Source organism: Talpa occidentalis, unplaced genomic scaffold (assembly GCF_014898055.3).
Source record: "Talpa occidentalis isolate TD23 unplaced genomic scaffold, MPIMG_talOcc4v2.1, whole genome shotgun sequence".
Lineage (NCBI taxonomy): Eukaryota > Metazoa > Chordata > Mammalia > Eulipotyphla > Talpidae > Talpa > Talpa occidentalis.
In genome coordinates, this window is record NW_026555331.1 from 55,200,940 (window position 1) to 55,222,017 (window position 21,078).

At 34.5% G+C, this 21,078-nt stretch overlaps 1 protein-coding gene across 9 annotated transcripts in view; it reads right to left on the bottom strand.

Moving 5' to 3' along the window:
- Positions 1-21,078, bottom strand: part of CSPP1 (centrosome and spindle pole associated protein 1) — a 103,014-nt gene that overhangs the window by 61,350 nt on the left and 20,586 nt on the right. For 5 of the 9 annotated variants that reach the window (XR_008550641.1, XM_037505711.2, XM_054692208.1 and 2 more), the window contains exons 4-10: positions 20,829-20,932; positions 20,397-20,420; positions 15,428-15,508; positions 14,072-14,170; positions 12,960-13,399; positions 1,351-1,449; positions 118-188 (exon numbers count right to left, since the gene is read on the bottom strand). Coding sequence is in view for 8 of the 9 variants with exons in the window: in XM_037505711.2 (XP_037361608.1) it covers positions 118-188; positions 1,351-1,449; positions 12,960-13,399; positions 14,072-14,170; positions 15,428-15,508; positions 20,397-20,420; positions 20,829-20,932 (918 nt within the window). In the remaining variant the exon portion in view is untranslated. The remainder of the gene's footprint in view (positions 1-117; positions 189-1,350; positions 1,450-12,959; positions 13,400-14,071; positions 14,171-15,427; positions 15,509-20,396; positions 20,421-20,828; positions 20,933-21,078) is intronic. The other 4 variants (XM_054692209.1, XM_054692206.1, XM_054692207.1 and 1 more) reach the window with 3 other exon arrangements.

Genomic DNA, 21,078 nt, shown 5'->3' on the forward strand with positions numbered 1-21,078 from the left:
TAAAAAAAAAAGATGTGGAAAGAAAGGAGCCCTTTACACTGTGGTAGCAATACAAACTGGTGCAACCATTGTAGAAATATTCAGCAAAAATCTAAGCAACTAGGATTGCATACATACCAAAAAGCATCCCTGCAAATGGACTACAGAGTTCTCGGTTAATAGATTTGGATGGTTCATTTTCTTGAGCACTAAAAAGAAAAGAAAGAAAGAAATCAGAGCCCAAACAATTTAGAGTACAAAGTAAATGAGTTCTTGGTCTTTCAAAGTACTATGGACAACATAATTCATATTTTTAAAATTAGGTAAATTCAAGGCATTTTCTCTTTTTATAATGTAAGATCCCAACATATTCATTCACTATAAAAATATAACCTTTTTCTTCAACCCACTTCACTGCTTTCATAGATCGCAAAATAAAACCCTTTTTTTTCATGTGAACAGGTACCCCAACAAGGGAAATTAACATACATAGAAACAAATCCTAAAAGAAAAAGGTGATACCTGTCATACCTTAGCATACACTTGGAAAAGATCCCAAAAACGGTCTCCTTGAAAGACAGGAACCAAGGAAAAAAAGAAAACTCCCTCAAAGAAAACTTAATTAATTTGGCCCCAACAGCATATTATCTCATCTCAAGCATTTTTATACATTACTTTTCTTCAAAGAAAATAGACACTTTTCTTGGCATAAGATACATTATCTTCACGCAATTTTACACTTTATAAGTTTAGAATTATCTATTCATCTATCTCTACTATAAGAAAGCCACAAAAATGATTTTCAAAAATCTAAATGTAAGAAAATACACATACATATATATATTTTCTTTCCTTTTCAACATGACAGAAGCATGAGAAGTAATTCTAAAATCACAAAAGTTATTTACTCATTGAGGTAAAATTCAAAAACAAAGTTTTTTTTAAAAAAAACAAAGTTTTGAAAGAAAATTCATACTGCAAGTATATTTTCTATCACATTACATCAGCACCATGACTCCAAGATATCTTAAGTTGACTGTTAGTCCATTAAATTGTATGTCCATTCCTTCTGTCAGTCATTATTACAAATGAAAAGTGTATATTTTATGATAGGGATTTATTCAGAATACCTTGGCACACTTTATGAACAAAACTCGTTCTTCAAAAGAATGCTGGAATGTTGGTATGTACTATAAATTTTCATAACACACAATTTTCTCCCCTTTTGTTCTCATTTCAATTCCTTTCTCACTGATAAGGATGGCTATTGATATACTATATCTAAGTTTTCAGTAAGCCAGTTTAAGGTAGGTAGGTAGGTACTCTTTCACAGTGTAGTGATTGAAGGGCAGAATATATTACATACTGTACCTTTTATTTCCAGCAGATGAAATTCGTATGTTTGACTGTTCTGTGATACCACCACCATGCTCCATAAAAGGCACAGTCCCTCGTCTGTTCCCGTACATCCTTAAAAACATATTAGCTTATAGACTTGTTCCACATACAGTGGACTGTCCTGTATCTTTGTTGTTTATATTTAATGTTGAAAATATTAAAGGGAACAAAGTGTTATAATGAAGTTTTACTGTAAATATATTTTAAAATTAATTGAACTGAGATTGCAGTCAAGTATGATAAAGTTGAGACATTAAGACTTTATATTTAATAATCTTTAAAACAAATCGCGGTTTAAAATCACCTCACTATAACTTCTAGAAAATTTTAATTTCAAAGCCATGCATATTCTAAGATTTTTTTCTTCACTTGTTCAAAGAATATTTATTGAGTAACTACTCTGTGCAAAGTACTATTCCAGGCATTCTATACAGATACGGTCCCTGTCTTCATGAATATGACTAAATTTCAAAATGAAATCATTTTTGAAATCATAATTCATACATTTGGGGAGTTATTTCATTGCATATACAAACCCTTTTAATTTAAAAATACAGCAGCAGTCTTGCCAGTAAATCAAACGTAGCAAGCCATAACATTTGCTACCATTGTAAATCACATGAAACAAATATCAGCAAGAGATGACTAGAAAGCATAAACAAAAAGGCTGATACATGCATTGGAAATGGTTAGTTCATTGTACTCACAAGGATATGAAAAGAGAAAGAATAGTGTTTATTTTCTTGTCAAACGCACTTTTAAGAAAAGAATTTAAAAATTTTCAATTAATCATTTTTTTCCATTTGGCAAACATTGATTCTTTCACTTAAAATCTCATACCAGAGAAATCAACATTACATTTTACACATTTATTAACATCTGTGTAATTTAGCTTCTCATAAATTGTATTTCTTTATTTGTATAAAAACCTAAGTACTCTGTCTTAGAAGGACTAATTTAAAGAAATATAGCTGTTAAAGTATTATTCAGTATTTAAGGTGAACTTCATTGTTATATTAAGAAAAGATGCAATTTTTAGAAGAAAAAGAACTCTCTACAGAGCCAGCATATAAAATTCTTTGTTACCATCACACATTATCAATCTCATCTGTTAAGAAAAGACTATCCAGAACTTTAACCTTAATAATGTAATATCTGACATAACACAAAAATGATTTCCAATTTCTACCATATGTAAAACAGAACCCTCTCCACGGTCCTTTCAAAATAGAATTCTCAAATATGTTTCAATTTGTAGCATACAGCTGGTTTTATATCTAAAATCTACATACTAAAATCTCTCTTTTGAATCAACACATTCATTAGTTTAGTGTCAGTCCCTATTTGTACCATTATAAAGAGCAGGTAAATGTAAACTCAAATTCAAATGCAGAATAATGCCAAGTAACCAGAATTAGTTATACTGGATCTATATAAATGAAGAAAAGAATTAACAGAGCAGGCCTGAGATTGCCTATCCTGAGAAAGGCTATTTGCAAGGTTGGTAATTAGCTGGCACCTGGGAACAGATTTTGGTATGGGTCCCCACCATTTCCAGAACTAAGATTAGCTCACTGCATTCAAACTGTTTATACAAACAATAAGGCATGCATAGCATCTGCTTTCCTTCAAAGAGTACAGGATTTTGGTACATGAGAGTAACCTAATGAGTAACATTATGTAACCCTAATGAACATTCCTGATAGACAACATTTCATTCATGTTGTCACAAATCAATGCTGGATGAATTAAGCATGTTGAATGGGACTCCACTGGAAGAAGACATTTGGAAGCTTATGCCTTATTTCCTTCAGATATTGTCGCTTCAGACTTTTCCTTTGCTGATTATATCCTTTCACTGTAATAAATCACAGCCATTGGCCCTCCCTGGTGGCGCAAGGGGTTAAGACGCAACCTATGAAGCAAGAGTTTGATACCTGCCCAGGGAGGAACCCACATAGCGCAGCAGACCTCTCCTGACTTGCCCGCTGCTCCCCTCAGCGGTGTATTTCAATCAATCTGCCTGTTGTGTTTCCCACTCTGTCTCTGGTGAATCCGCTCACCTCCCCCCGCCCCACACACCTCTGGCCTATACCCTAGCTCTTGTATGCATAAAAATAAAATAAATCTTTAAAAAAAAATCACAGGCATGAGTATAACTATATATGTAAAGTCCTGTGAATCATCCTGTCAAATCACCAAAACCTGAGAATGATCTTAGAAACCCACAACATTAAATTTGTTGATGTGTTAAAAGTGGTACCTATAGCAATGAAAACTTTTAAATACATATTTAAAGATGTAACTTTTTTAAAACATATATTGGGATCCCCCAAATTTTTTAATTTACTCAAGAGCGTATGGCTTCCTGCATTTTTAGGTAAACTGCCTAAGATCTTAGGACCTGAAATTCAGCTGTATCCAAAGTATGCTACAGCCAAAGCACCTACATGAAGAAAGCAATTTTATAGATTCTTCACATATAAAGACATTTTAAGAAACATAAGCACAAAATGTCTTCTCCAAAGATCATTCTAAAATAATTCATTAATGTATGTTAATGTCAAGATCTCTGCTTTGTGATTTTACAGCAAAAATCATGAAGACTTCCTAATGAATAGCCTATGAAAGATGGTTTAAGGTATATTTGCTCACTGAAGAAAAAAATTCATTAACAAAATTATAAAATTTTCCTGTCACTGATAATTACAATAAAATCTGAAGAAATGTTTAAGAAGCCAAAAGAAAAAGGAAGCAGAGGGAAACATAGGTTTCTCCTACTATCCAAAAGTAGAGGGTTCTATTATGTTGGTAGGTTATTTTTTATCTGGGAACACTCAAAGATTACTCCATATAAATTAGTGGTAAAACAGCATCCCTAGGCCCACAAAATAACTTACCAAATCAAAGCAAATAGGAATATACTACTTTTGGGTTGTAGGGAAAACCTGCATTTCACTAAACGGGATAAAAGAAAATCTTAAGATATCCTATCCTGCTCAATTTTATGAAATGAGTGATATGACTGTGCTTACTTTGTTAAATCAAGGAAAACTTACTAATCACAAATATGGATTCCAAAAAAAACATTTTAAGTTATTAAACAAACAAACAAAAATATCTAGCAGGGAAACAAGCTGTGAAGTCAATTATAGTTTGCAAAGTTAGCCACTTCTTTTGTACTAAATATCCATAAATTATAAGGGAATTTCTTTTATTTACATTTAACATTTAGATTTCTAGTAAAGTTCACATTTCTTTACTCTTAACTGTCCCTGTGGTTTCACTTCTAGCTGTTTTGTGTGATAATGGGGGTCTTACAATTTATTTTGGAGACCTTTTTTCATTTTGGACCCCTTTATCAAGACAAATGAAGTTCTCTCTGAATTGCAAGTGCATATTCAAGTGTGTTCTCTTGTCTCTGTCTCTGTGTTTCTGTCTCTCTGTCTCTTCCTCTTTCTCTTTTCCTCCCTCCCCCACTCCCTCCCTCTAAACATTAAGGTGGTCATATTCTAATCAAAGTCCAGGGATTCAGTTTATGGCCAATTTGTCCGAGAATTCCTTTTTGCTTAGTTAAGACTTTAGAACCAGGGGGCCTCCCTGGTGGCGCAAGGGATTAAGCACAGCACTGTGAAGCTGTCTGCAGGCTCTACAGCATGAGTTGGATCCAGGGCCCTGCACGTCTGGCCTGTACCCCAGTTCTCGTATGCATAAATAAATATTTTTTAAAAATAGACTTGGGGCGTCCCTGGTGGCGCAAGGGGTTAAGATGCTGGGATATGAGGCTATATGAAGTCACTGCAGCATGAGTTCGATCCCCAGCCAGGTAGGTGACCCACATGGCACAGCAGACTTCTCCTGTCTCGCCCGCTGCTCCACTCAGCAGTGTATTTCAGTAAATCTGCCTGCTTCCCACTCTGTCTCTGGTGAATCCTCTCACACCCCACACCTTTGTCCATACCCCAGTCCTTGTATGCATAAATAAATAAATCTTTAAAAAAAAAAAAAGCTATGTTTAAAAAAAAGGACTTTAGAACCAGTACCAGATTAAAACAATCCTGTGATACTAACTAATCTACATAAATAATCTGTAGCTTCAGATCCCTAAGCTCATTTGCCAACACCCAATCCACTCCATTTGTCAAAAAGGGTCAGACCACATTAAAGAAAAAAAGAAACTGCTTCCTTTGATATAGCAAATTAGATTCGATTCAATTGACTATAAACCAAAAAAAATATGAAATGGTTTCACCATCTCACTAACAACAAACAAAAAAGGTTTTTATATTTTCTTGAAGACATGAATCAATCAAAAACTCTACTTAATTAAGTACAAATCTCAATGCCCAAAGAATTCAGGTACTGTCTACAGGTCAAGTTTAATTTAAAAATTAACTTACGTTTATTTTTTAAAAAGTAGAATTCACTCTCTTACAGAAGAAAAGCAAATCATTCAAGACCACAGCTATTTTTAGCTAATTTGAATGTAAAAGAACAACTCCTACATGATAATGGATAACTTACCATTTTTCCTTACTAGGCCAAAGAATCAAACTGTGTCAGAAATCAAGTTTATAATGTTTATGCTATCAAGAATAACAGTATAAAAATAAAACACTTAACAACTATTGGTCCTACATTGGTGTAGTTACTGGAAGAAGAATTCAGTATTTCCTTAGTGAAAATAATTCACCTAATTGGGCCTCCCCTGCTAGTGCGCAGCAGTTGTGCTGGGCTGCGAAGCTTCCTGCAGCCTCTGCGCGCAGGTTAGATCCCCATCCACCAGCAAGGGTCCCACATGGCATGGCAGACCTCTCCTGCTGGGCCCGCTGCTCCCCTCACAGTGTATTTCATCAGTCTGCCTGGTCTGCTCCCCGCTCTGGCTATGGTGAATTCTCTCACCCTCCCGTGCTTCTGACTGTACCCAGTACTTGTATAAATAAATAAATCTTAAAAAAAAAAAAAAAAAAGAATTCACCTAATTCATAACTATTACATAGTCTTGTTTCATTACCAAAAATTTCTCAAATGTGAATGAATTCTGCTTTTAGGGGTATTCCTGTTTATACACGTTAAAAGAAAACTATTGAGCTTTTAACTCTAAGTTATAATTTTTCTCTTTTTTAATCTGTTTTTTACCAATGTTTAAATTTATCTTAATTCAATACAGTGTTTTTCTAATGTCAGACTCCTCTAATGTTAGAGGAAAATAATGTAAAAATAAAAATAGCTTTATTAAAGATAAATAAAAAGTAACATAAATAACTCATGTTGTAATACGCTGTTTTTCCTCATTTACATCTTACATATTAAACATGCAAACATGCTAGAAAATCCTATGCTAATTAAACAAGAACTAAATCTATATGACTAAAACACAGAATTTTAATTTCTTCTTTTTTTAAAAAAAAGATTAATTAATTAATTTATTTATACAAGCACTGGGTACAGTCAGAAGCACGGGAGGGTGAGAGAATTCACCAGAGCCACAGCGGGGAGCAGAACAGGCAGACTGACGAAGTACACTGCTGAGGGGAGCAGTGGATGTGGCAGGAGAGGTCTGCACACCATGTGGGACCCTCGTCAGTGGCCGGGGATGGAATCGGCGCTGCAGAGGCTGCAGGCAGCTTCGCAGCCCAGTGCTCAACCACTGAGCCACCGGGGAGGCTCCAGAATTCTAATTTCAAATGGAGAGCTGTTTCAGAATTTTATTAAATGACTATTAAGATTACAAACTAGTGAATATTAAGAGTTAAATGGAATGCAAGTGCTAACTGTGTTAATGGTATCAAAACCCAAAAAAAAGCATTTTAATGCTAAATTTTTTTACTCATTAACATTAGATGTAAGTAAAAGATAAGGTAATTTATTAACTTTTACAGCTCAAGTTAAAAAATTATAAAGACTAGGATGACTACATTTAAAAAGGGTCAAAATTTCTCCCATTATTAAGATAGACTATTACATTCAACTTCAAATGTTTTCTAAAAACATTAGAAATTGTACTCAATTATATTTACACACATACATATACAGAATGCATCTGTCAAGCAAAAGCACCAACCAGTTTGTTAACGATTTTAAAACCCTTTCAGAGTTTTAAGTTCAAGAAAGTAAAATCATTCTAGGCTTTAGTTTTCTTATATTTAAAGTGAAAAAAAGAGTTATCTGTGGGCTGAGTTGCCAAAACGTTGTTCTCCAATTACAAACCATCGAGCCTGGTCACCCTACCCACTACCCTGAACCCTGGCAAATACAACATATCTATGGAATCCTAGCATCCACAAGTCAAGTGGTTAGACATAAGATCCTAGCTTCAACAGGAGTAACACTTGAGTACAACAACTCTATCTAAGGGTTCATTGAAAATGTTGCCTTGGGCCTCCCCGGTGGCGCAGCGATTGAGCGCTGGGTTGCGAAGCTGCCCGCAGCCTCTGCAGTGCAGGTTCGATCCCCGGCCACAGGGTAAGGGTCCCACATGGCGCGCAGACCTCTCCTGCCACGCCCGCTGCTACCCTCGGAAGTGTATTTCGTCTGTGTGCCTGCTCTTCTCTCCGCTCTGGCTCTGGTGAATTCTGTCACCCTCATGTGCTTCTGATAAGAGGTGGGGGGAGGGAGGGGTGGGGGGGAGGGGGAAGGGGGAGGGTGGGGGACAGAGGAAGGAAGGAAGAAAATGTTGCCTTGACACATTGGACCTATACAAGATCAGCAAATGTCTACTCCATTTTCCAGAACCACTCCCAATACCTCACTGTAAGAGCCCTGTTTGCAATTGGGCCCCCCTGCTTCTGGTATTGTATTTTCAAAACCAACAGAAACAGAAAAGGAAAACTGGATAGAGCATCTCATATTAAGTCTGATAATGATGACTATATTATTACTTAAATAAATCTTCTATTAATCATTAAAAAAATAAAGTGAGGAGAGAATTTTATTAATACTTTATGATATATGGTAAAGGTTATAGAGAGTCATTACAAAAGAATTGAGACCAAAAACATAAAAATCAAGAAGTATTAAAATTCAAAACTAGAACTGATCACATACTAACTTTTACAAGAAGGAAACCAAGGGAAACATGAAATTAATTTTGCACTTCTCACAATTACAAATATTTTATGTCAAGAACTTCTGGTTAAGTTTATATATAGAGTATTAAGAAAAAAATGGCTGCAGCAAGAGGCCAAATGCAGCTACACATTTCTTTAGTCTCAAAAACTTCACTAACATGTGGTCTTTTTTGCTATAACCAAACTACCTATTAAATATATTAAATAAAAACCACTGAGTAATCAATGTAAAATATTTTTTTTTTGGCTGGAAATAAAGAATCCACAAATCTGAAATCTGAAAATTCCTTTTAACTTCAACTAATATAAAGACATACGTGGAAAACTTTAAAATTACAGAAGATTATGCATTAACAAAATGAAAGTAACATATAATGACACATTTTGAAGAAATGATTCTTAAAACTTTAAAATGTACATGAGAAATTAATCTTACTCATTTTCAAGTTTACTCTATTGTTAAATAATGCTTAGGAGAAGATTAAATACCATGAGTTCATTCTGATTATGGAATACATATGAAAGTAATATAGTGCTTATATAATTAGGATGAAATACAGTTGTTAATCCATGTAATAATACATTAAAATAAAGCTTTTTAAAACCAACAACCATAATGTTTCTTGAAATTCCATTAAAAAGTATGCATTACATTACATTCTAAAGGCAACACACTATAAAGAAAAAATTTTCTCAATTATGAAGCAGCTCTAAGAGTCCAAGATCCTACATTCCCCAGTTGAGAGACAATTCCACAATTGTCCTTTAGTTAAGACAGCCTTTGACTAACTTCAGGAATAAACATTTTCAAATATAACACATTATAGAATTTGGAGCATTTTCAGAAATATAAACCACTAGAGTCAGATCACAAACTATAATTGACATTGCAAAATTCTAATCCCTTATACCAGATTGAATACTGAAAAGATAGGGCTAGCAGAATATAACAGCTACAGAATACAGTAGAAGATAAATAACTACAAAGGCACTGAATTATTAGTTCTGAGAATGTGCAACATTATATCTCAGAAAGTTTCTAAAATACTAAAAAGTATCCTATTTGTACTAAAAAATGAAACAGATCCCATAAACTGAACAATATTTAGATTTAATCCTTCCAAGTTAACAAGTCAATGACAAATATGGAATCCTACAATATTTCTATCTATAAATTAAAAATGAGGCTAAAACACAGCATTTTAGTAATTACAATAAATGATGAAATAAGAACTCATAACAGCACCTAAGACCTAACCTAATGACAAGGCAGATCCAAGATGGTGTCAGATCAGTTTCCTTACTTTGTTTCCAAAAGGTCATCTAGGTTAACCCATGGAATACAACACCAAGGAATTCCTTGGGATGGGAAAACTGGAACACTTCTGGAACATCAGAGACAAGGCAGATGACACTAAAATGAACATGGTGGAGATTCATGGTTCAGTGAACAGAGATGGGTAGAGACCCCTTGAAGCTATGGCCCAGGGTGGGAGGATGCAGTACAACTGCAGCACTCCCAAATGGTCAGTAATTGTGCCAGCAACCTTGGGGAGAGGAGAGCTGAATGGTATAAAGGCACACATCCCTTACCAAGAGAGATGCATGCAGAAGAGTTGGGGTGCTCCCAGCAAGCCTTGGTCCCCAATAAAAGAAAAAACATAGTGATCAGGGATGTGCTTCCCCTCTACAATGCATCAGAATGGTAATGACCTGAAAGTGCATTGAAAACATACACTGACAGCCGTCTTAAGTCTAGAACTCCAGAGAGATGGGTTATCAGTGGTACCAGAAACACAAGGCTGTCCCCTACACCTCCCAGAAATTTCACACCACTAGCTAGACTCCTCTAGGAACCTCCAATATTCCCTAAGCCAACAGATATGAGAGCAGGTTTCCAGATCATGGAAGACCAAAAAAGCCAAACCTGTAGAATTATATTTAAAAATACAACTGGAATGTTAGAAGTAGTTCAAATCTCTAAACAACTATTGAAGATTAAAAAAAAAAAAAACACTAGGAAAATCTAAAGAAAAATGTGCTGCCAAAAATAACCACAATACACAACTCAAGAGATATGTCATCACCAGAAGACAATAACTCTCAAGAACTCAACTACATAAAGACATGAAAGATTTTAGGGCCTCCCCAGTGGCGCAGTGGTTGGGCGCTGGATTGCAAAGCTGCCTGCAGCCTCTGCGGCGCCAGTTCAATCCCCTGCCACCGGCGAGGGTCCCACACGTGCGCAGACCTCTCCTGCCGCCTGCTGCTCCCCTCAGCAGTGTATTTCATCAGTCTGCCTGTTCTGTTTCCCGCTCTGGCTCTGGTGAGTTCTCTCACCCTCCCATGCTTCTGACTGTACCCAGTGCTTGTATAGATGAATAAATAAATCTTTAAAAAAAAAAAAAAGACATGGAAGATTTTATATTCCTATCAGATACAAAGCTCAAAATTTCCATGATAAAGAAAATCAAAGAAAAGGAAGATGACACAGAAAGGCAAGTCAAAATGATACAAAAGAACACCGAAAAGGTAATCAAAGATATACAACAAAATTCAGAAAAACAAATTAATATCATGAGAAATAAAATTAGTAAAAAGAAAATGAAATTGAAGCTTAAATAAGAAAATGCAAAACCATCAATATAGGATATTGAAATTTTCTAGGGAAATATGAAAGCTGAATAGAGCAAATGGACGATCAAATCACTGACCTTGAAGATAATAATGTACAAAGGGCCCAGGCAGAAAAAAGGAAAATATGAAAAAACACTTTGAGAACTATCCAACTCCATGAAGAAAGGCAATATAACAGTTAGGAGTATCCAGCGGGGAAGAGAGAAAGAAATGGAGAACTTATTCCAGGAATAATAGGAGAAAGCATCTCAAACCTAGGGAAATAACTAAACGTAAAATCCATTAGGCTAAAAGAATACCTGGTTATGTAGGGCATCCCTGGTGGCGCAAAGGGTTAAGCACCGCATGATGAAGCAATCCGAAGCCTCTGCAGCAAGAGTTCAACACCTGGCCTGCCAGGGAGCAACCCACATGGCAAAGCAGACCTCTCCTGTCTCACCCGTTGCTCCCTTCAGCAGTGTATTTCAGTTAGTCTGCCTGTTTTGTTCCCCACTGTCTCTAGTGAATCCTCTCACCACCCCCACATCTCTGGCCTGTGCCCCAGCTCTTGTATGCATAAATAAATCTTTAAAAAAAAAAAAAAAGAATGCAAAAACACTAATTTGAAGGTAAATATGCACTCCTGTGTTCACTGCAAAATATTTACAAATAATCAAGTAATAGAAGCAACCTAATGTCCAAAGACAGATGAGTGGACTAAGATGTGGTACATACACATAATGGAATACTATGCAGCTATTTAAAAAGATGAACTCTTGTCATTTGTGACAATGTGGATGGAACTGGAGGGAAGTATGCTGTCAGAAGGAGAAAGACAAATACCCGGTGGTTTTACTTATATGTGGAATATAGAGAAAGAAAGCAAAGATCAGACAAAATTAAAACAAAAACATACCCTAGAAATATGACTGCAGAATTGAGGCCACAAGAAGGATGAGAGAATGTAGAGAGCAAAGTACAGAGGGGATTGAGCGGACAAAGGGGAAGACTATGGGTGCCTTGGTAGTTTAGGAGATATGATTCTATACCTCTACATCACATACAGTGATAAACCACTGTTACCTTAATTAAACAAATAAATAAAAACAAACCAAGAACAGAAAAAGAAATAAGAGTGTCACAAAAATAATCCCACAAAGGAACTGAAAAGCAACTGAGTATCTGGCCAAAAAATCTTTGGACAATTTTACTTAAATATTCAATAAATAATTTAAAAACAAAGAAATATATTGATAAAAGCACAGGAATATGAAAGGAATAAACAATATTTCATCTATTTTAAGGGATCCTTCTTTTTCCACATTTGACACCTGAAACTGGAATTGCCAATAGTCTGGTTTTAAGTCATTTTATTGCAGAGAGGAGTTATTTTTCCCCTAGGTCACTATGTACCAAACTATGAGTTTGGTACAACTGTGAATTCTTGCCTCAAGATCTTTTTTGGGCACTACTGGCAGCATTAATCAGACTAAAAACCTGAGCCAGTAATAGTTTACAACTCAAATCATCAGGGAAGTGTTTTGTTTTGTTTTGCTTTGCTTTGCTTTGTTGTAATCCCTCTATTCTATTCCAAAGTTGAGACATGACAGTTTCTTTACTGTTCCTTTCTGTAGAAAGTTTTATTTTCCATTTAACTTTACATAAAGTTAGTAATCTTTCAGTATCTCAGCTTTATGATAGGGTCCCTTTCTTCCTATCCTGGATATTTTCTTTGTTCCCTTAAGGTCACAAAAAATAATAAAGCATCTTAAAACTGACAGTATATTAGAATTAATCAAACATGTAAATCAAATAAAACTGCTTATCCCTAATATAATGATAAAAAGTAAGAACAATAATATCAAACAAAGAAAAGAAAAATAAAAGTGTAAATACCTGTCATTTGTATACACTCTCAAAAGTCTTCTATCAAAATCACTTTCATATCTAAACCTCTCGTCCATCTCTTCACTTACTTCAGGATCTTGGTCTGGTCTATAATACTGTCTATCAAAAACACGATCCTCGTTAAACCTGTGTAATCTTCTATCTGGGACATCAACCTTGCTAGCATATCTTTGATGTTTTTTATTCGAAATGCCCACGTCTTCATTAGTTTTTTTAATGATTCTTCTATTCCTTAATTCAATCTCATCATCTAGTTGTCGATATCTTTCCTCCTCCAGTCGCCTTTGGTTTAGAAGCTCTTCATATGCCTCTGAAGGAGTCAAGACAGCTTTCCTAGGGCCCTCTAAATTTTCAAAAGATGTTTGTTCTTGTGGAAATAAATCAGGCTTAACTTGACTGATAGGTTTCTTATTTCTTTGATACTTGTTCTGTTCAATTAAAAAAGAGAAAAGAAAAAACATCTTAATAAAATACCCTTTTTTGAAAGGTCATTAAACCATCAAATGATGCTTAGTCTGTCATCTCAACTCTGAGGATTACTCACCTATAAGGAATAGCTTATTTCAGGAAAAAATTCAAGGAAATTTTATCCTTTAATAAAACTTAAATATCAAATTACAAGTAAACAGAAATATGCAAAAGTGACTATAAAAGGGAAGAATAAACTAAGTCCAAATTCCCATCCCAGGAAATATTAGGCATGTGTTGGCAGTTAAATATTGCTTCAAAATATATCAAGTGAACTTCTTTCTCAACATAAGGAATATAAAAAGTGGCAAAATTGGGGGTCGAGAAGCATCAACTATCCTGAAATCTGAAAAATAATATACATAACTACATTTTGTCAGTATTTAAAAGAACACAAAAGAAATCCAAAAATACAATCCTCCCCATGAAATTAAAGTTAGGATGCAGGGTAAGTTCTTCAATATGAGATAATATGTTTTTAAAAATGAAATAATCAAATATCCTGTGTTTGGCTTAATTTTTAAAATATTTATATAAAAACCAAGTGCAATGTCTACTACAAAAATGTTTTCCTGTAAGTATAAGATATTTAGCCTCTGATTTTAAAGATTTACTTTAACAGTAAAACCTACCTCAGTACTCTTTTCTACCTGTCTGAGTTTTTCATTGGATTCTTCCTTACCCCTGAGAAACTGATTGTATTCTTGGTTGCGTTCAAGTTTCAACCTTTCCTTGAAAGAAAAAATCAAAAGTGAATGTTTACTTAAATAAACTTCATGAAAATGTATGCCAAATCAGAGGCCTTACCCAGAATCAAGTTTTATTAATAATTCAAGGATAGAAGTAGTTGCAAAGAACAGGAAAATCAGGAATATGCAGTTCCCCACATTCTGTTTCGTGACATTAGAATAGACATTACCACATGCGCAGGTCCAGATTAACACATGAGGTTTCTAACAGAAAGAAATTGATTAGGTTATCAAAAATCTCCAGTATATACTCCAGTAGATGCATAGCTTAGTTTTTTAAAGTTTTTCCATTTATGCCCCATAAATCCATGGATTCTAGATTTATTTACCAGTTGCAGTCATGGAAATCTGGAAGCATTCTACCGAAAGCATTCATAAATAAATATGTACTTCTAGTAAATATATGTAAGTATTTGTCAGGAGGACTGTCATATGCATATTTCCAAAGATTTGATCAGATGACTACCTTCCTTTATTTCCTTTCAGGGACATGTACTGAAAACAAAATTCCCTATCCCACACCCAAATGACTTGCTGCTAACCAATTGCTTCCCAAGTTTAAAGAAGGATACTTGCTATATTTTAAACATAAACATAAAATTATCATAGAACTAAAATATTATAATGGAAATGTTTTGTTGAAACAGAAATATATTACATTAGGAAATGTCCTTAACCCCGAATATCATTGAAACAGCACAATTTAAAAAGTACTGAACAAACTAGATCACCTTTTGAAACTGACTGATCATTTTGTCTTATGTACTATGTAATCAGCTCTGGTCTAGCTTAGGAACTGAATCTCTACAAAAGGTGCACAATCCTTTATCACTACCACCTCTTAAAAAGTATGCACATATATTTGTAGAGTAATAGAAACACATTCCGATAGACCCAAACTGTCACCCTACAGCACAGCCCAGTATGCTTTCACATGCACTCATTTCACTGATAACTGATAAGAGGTATAAAGCATAAACTTTATACCTCAGAAATCAATGCTGAAAAAATTAAAAATGCTGACTATTCAATTAATCAACCTATTAAAGAAGTCTATCATATTGCATGGCTACAAATTTAATGTTAAAAAATTTAAACAACAGATCATAGATTTTTAAAATAAGTTCAAATATAGGAAATAATGCTATCTTCTGTTTTCCTTTAATCAAGAATATATTCTTTCATAGTTTTGATGACTCATAAAATCGCTACCCACAATAACTACTCCTATTCACCTACCTTGGCAGATAACCTCTCACCAATAGGAAGAGAAACTCCCAGAGTAGATGGATCTATGTCACTCGTAGAGAGAAAATTTTTCTGTATATAGACAGATTAAAAAGATATATATTACCTAACTGACTTTATAAACTGTTGCATAAATGTGTCTTTACATTCTACATTCTAAACTATTATGCAGAGCAAAAGAATGAGATGAACGATGACAGAAACTACAAATCTATAGAGACCACACCAAAAGCAATTAGAAAATAAAGATAATTTTCATCTAGTCAGCATCTTCCTTAATTTTCATTTGCAATATGTTTATATCTATTACACTATGTGATAAAAAGCGTAAGAAAAAAGGGAAACTTTCCAGTTTATATTTTTTCTAAGCACATATTCCTCTTTCTCAGTATCCTACTTTTCTTTTGTTAAGGCAAATTTAAATTTCTTCACAATTATACTTATGTATGTTGCAAAAATTTTTTCCCTATGCTTTCTACAGTTATATGTGTGGATATCTACTCAAATTCCAGAAGACGTAAACCATGAACACTGCTTTTTAATGTGTTCCTTAAATAAATGTGTACCTTTCTTTATGTGTATTCCTGTTTATTAAACATTTAGGTAATATGGTATAGTAGTCTAAGCATTAGACTAGGATTCAAAGACTTAATCTCTAGGAATAGTTGCAAAATTTCTCAGCTGTGTAACACTGAGAAAGTCACTTAACCCTCCTTGACCCAAATTTTCCACTTCTGTAAAATGAAAATGGTATCTACTAAAAATGGTATAAAGATCAAGGAGGGGCCTCCCCGGTGGTGCAGCGGTTGAGCGCTGGGTTGCGAAGCTGCCTGCAGCCTCTGCAGTGCCAGTTCGATCCCCGGCTGTTCCCTGGCCACCGGAGGAGGGCCCCACATGGCATGCAGACCTCTCCTGCCGCCCGCTGCTCCCCTCAGCAGTGTACTTCCGTCCTTCTGCCTGCTCTGCTCCCCGCTCTGGCTCTGGTGAATTCTCTCACCCTCCTGCGCTTCTGACTGTACCCAGTGCTTGTATAAATAAATAAATAAAAATAAATCTTTAAAAAAAAAAAAAAAAAAAAAGATCAAGGAGGCTAAAAATATAAAATCTCTTTGAACACTATAGAGTAAACACAAGGGATTAGTAGAAAATATACATGATCCATAAGTTTTTGGTACTGCTACTTGGTAGTCATATAATCTGAAATAAGATCAAAATCATACTATCTTCTCTGATCATAAAGGCATCAAACTAGAAATTAATCATGTTTCCTGATCATGGAAAAAATAATAATAATAATAAAACAACAAAACTAGCAGGCAACCATAAATAGGAGACATTATGTGAGGGAGGAGGTTGGAAAAGGGATCAAAACAGGGGACAGAAGAGCACAAGGAACTATGGTGATGGTTCATGGGTGAACTGATGGTGGGAATTTTACAGGGAATATACAATTATGTAAAAGATATAAATAAAGAAATAAATTATAAAAATAACACAGTATGGTACTGGAACAATAGAAAATCAGAATGACAGAACAGAATTGAAATCTCAGAGGTAAATCCATATAAACATGAATAGTTCATCTTTGACAAAGGCGGTATGGCCATACCATGGAGAAAAAGAGAGCCTTTTTAATATATGGTGCTGGCAAACATGGATAATCACTTGCAAAAAAATTAAGCAAGACCCACATTTAACTCCATACACAAAAACTAATGCAAAATGGATTAAAGATTTGGACATAGAACTAAAACCATAAAGAACTTGAAAGAAAATATAGGAGACATACTACAAGACATCTACCACAAAGATGTATCTGGGAATACAACCACAAGAGCAAGGGAAACAAAAGCAAAAATAAACAAATGGAATGACATCAAAATTAAAAGCTTCTGTACCTCAAAAGAAACCAACAACCAAACAAAAAGGCAACCAACAAAATGGGAAAAAATATTTGCATGCCATAATCTGACAAGGGATTAATCCACCAAATTTACAAATTTCTTACACAATTCAACAACAAAGAAATTAATGACCCAATTTAAAAATGGGCAAAGGACCTTAATAAGCACTTTTCTGAAGAAAACATTCAGATGGTCTACAGACATGAAAAAAATGTTCAACATCACTTATAAGAGAAATGTAAATTAAAACAATATTAAGATTACTACCTCACCCCCGTGAGAATGGGCTATTAAAAAAAGAATGGAATTAACAAATGTTAGGAAGGTTACAGTGAAAAAGAACTCTCATCCACTGTTGATGGGAATACAAGTTGGTACAGTCACTGTGGAAAACAGTATGGGGATTTCTTCAAGAAAATGAAAATGTAAAATCTATATGATCCAGCAATAACCCTATGAAGTATTTATCCAAATAATATTAAAATTCTTATCACCAAATCATGGAACAAACCCAAGCACCCTTCACCCCGATGAACAGATAGAATATAGAACAGATACTCAATGGAATATTACACAGCTGTGAAGAAAGAAGAAATAGTGACATTTGGGACAAAATGGATAGACCTCAAGGTGATTATGTTGATGGAAATCAGCCAAATATCAGATGGTTTCATTCACCTGTACAATATAAATACCTAAAAAACACTTACATGCAAAGAATGTAAGTAATAAAGCTTGAACCTGGCAAAAAGAAGAAATGGTTACCAGACGGGAAAGGATGAAGAGGTTAGGGGAGTGAGAAAGATGGGGTATAGGCACAGGTGGTTTGGTGGAAGGAAAAAATATATATACAAATAAATAAATAAATGCCACAGACACGGCAATTAATTAAATAAATAAATCTGCAAATAAATAAAAGTTGCAAAGTCTAAAGCATAATAGTCAGGAAAATCACGCTGGTAACTAAAAATTAAGCTGCCTGGTGATGCACTCATGCTGAGAGCTGCCAACTGTGGAACAGATACATACTATAAGCACTTGGGCACTTCCAAACTGTTCAATTTTAAAGAGAATTTTTTTTTAAATAATATATTTTTAACTAGCAATAGCCCACTATGGTCAGGTTTCTGGTGAGGTTTCTGGTCACCTTCCAAATTCACAGGCTCTTAAATCACCACTGAGGAAACATGTGCAAAGCTATGAATTCTAGCTGGCAATGGATCACTGTCTTTTTCATTGCTCACCCCTAGTCCCAACACACTGCTTTGCCACATAAGGGACATTCAGAAAACACTCCTTATATAATTGTATTTAACCTTGAAAATGGAGCAAGCATTCACGAAAAACTGGAAGAAGCCTGAAGATTGTAATGAGAAAGTGGAGGAAAAGTGATATGACATCCCTAGAATTGGAGTTTTCTTATAACATTTATATTCCAGCAATAGGAACCACAACCTTGTTCCTATTTGATTCTGCTACCAACATGGATGGAAATACACAGTTCATGATTTTTTTTTTAAGATTTATTTATTTATGCATACAAGAGCCAGGGTGCAGGCCAGAGATGCAGGGGATGAAAGGATTCATCAGAGACAGAGTGGGAAGCAGAACAGGCAGACTGACTGAAATACACTGCTGAGGGGAGCAGTGGGCAAGACAGGAGAAGTCTGCTTTGCCATGTGGGTCACCTCCCTAGCTGGGGATTGAACTGGTGCTGCAGTGGCTGCGGGTAGCTTCATAGTGCTGTGACTTAACCCCTTGGACCATCAGGGAGGCCCTGGTTACAAACTGGACTGAGAATTAGCAGATTAGTTAAAAAGCTGTAGCAGTAAGATAAGAGTCTGACAGTAGATAGTAAGATAAGACAGTAAGATAAGAGTCTGACATATAGAAGTGTCCTAAAACACAGTTCTCAGAGTCTGATTAAGGATGTATGTTTCACCACTGCCTACTGCACATATCAAGTTTTCAAAGAAGGGAAGGTACACACACAATAGTCTACCTGGTAGACTAAAGGTTCCTTGGTGGTGGGTGCATTATGACAACAGTGCCTGAAAGGAATTATGGAAATGACAATGTGAACCAATATTAACTCAATAAAATATATTTAAAAATCTACTGCCTTCTAATCTGATCCTATCCTTTTTATCTATATCATTCTTTCTTACCACTCTCAAAAAGAATCTCCTCTAACCCACTGAAACTGATAAACTTAATATGCCTCATTCACAACAAAGCTTAAATTCACCTACCCTACAAGTCCCACTTCATCCTATAATCTCCATCTGAAAACCTTCCTTTTCTCAGCTAATCCACCAGACTATACAAATTCTACCTATTCCATAATGCCTTACAAAATAACACCTTAGGGCCTGATCATTTTCCTGATCATTATATCCTTCTTATTAGAGTTATCACTTTCTAAATTGTATGAATGCTAACTATACAACTAGACCCTAAGCTCCTTAAAGACAGGATTCATACCTGATTCATCTTCATATTAAGACTGTAAAAGTGTTGCCTGAATGATGAATGAAATCTGTGAGACTCTTTTTAAAAACAGTTTTGTAAAACTTAAAACTTGCTCTTTGTTTTCCAACATAAATTTACAAATGCAATCCACAGGTTTTGGTGCATATAATATAGTGAGTAACTCAAATTCTGATAACACATCGTTCAGAATATCATTATTTTATTAATCAAATTGTAATTAGCAAAAATTTGAAGACCAAAAACCAGCATGCTAAAAAAAAAAAGGACTTAGAATAGCTGGAGAATATCTATAAAGGATACATAAAAAAGCAACAAAAACAAATGCAAAGCAAGAATCAAAAATGATGCTTGACTGTGTTAATGGAAAATCAGAATATAAAGACTGTCAACTAGCTAACAGCAGAGATACAAAACACTACCATTCAAAAATCTCAAAATCACAAATGAAGCTATTTTTCTTATTGGTTTGAGAGCAGCAATATCTCAATGCAAATGATTATAAGCTATTGATCTGAAAATAATAATAATAAAGCTAAAAGAGAATATTTTGCAAGCAACCCTACCTTTCGTTTTGCTTGTGTAATACCCTAAAGTCAAGGGAAACAAATCATTGAGAAATGTATTCAAGTCCTCTCTCCATGTGTAAATTAGAATAAATAGAGATTATTTAAACATTTAGAACAAATATTATAAAACATTACCAAAAATAATGTGGGATCACTAAAAATAGCATAATTGTAATTTTATAAACCATAAATGCAAATAAACTGCATTTTAAACATACAGTAAATCTTAATTTAGCTATTATATAATTTAACAAAATATACTTTAAAAAAGGTTCTGCGAAAAAAATAATAAAGCAAAACTTTAGTGATTAAATATTTAATGATTAATGAAAACCTAAACTTCAGCTCATATTACTAAAACCCTAGGAAAACAAATTTAGGTGATGAATACTGAAATATAAGACATAAAAAATAAATAGAAATCATTACCTGAGTAAGATAGCGTCTATAATCTTGCCGTAATTCTTCTTTTAATTTATGTTTCTTTCGTTCATAGTCTTCCCCGAGTGGTAAACTTAATCCATAATCAATTCCTAGAAAGAAAACAAAATTACTTCTTAATTTTCAAACCAATCTCAACTTCAATACAATCTCCGATAATGAAGCACAGTAAGAAGGAACACAGCCATGCTGTTTTTTTTTCTCTTTTTTCCTTTTTAATATTTATTTATTTATTTAT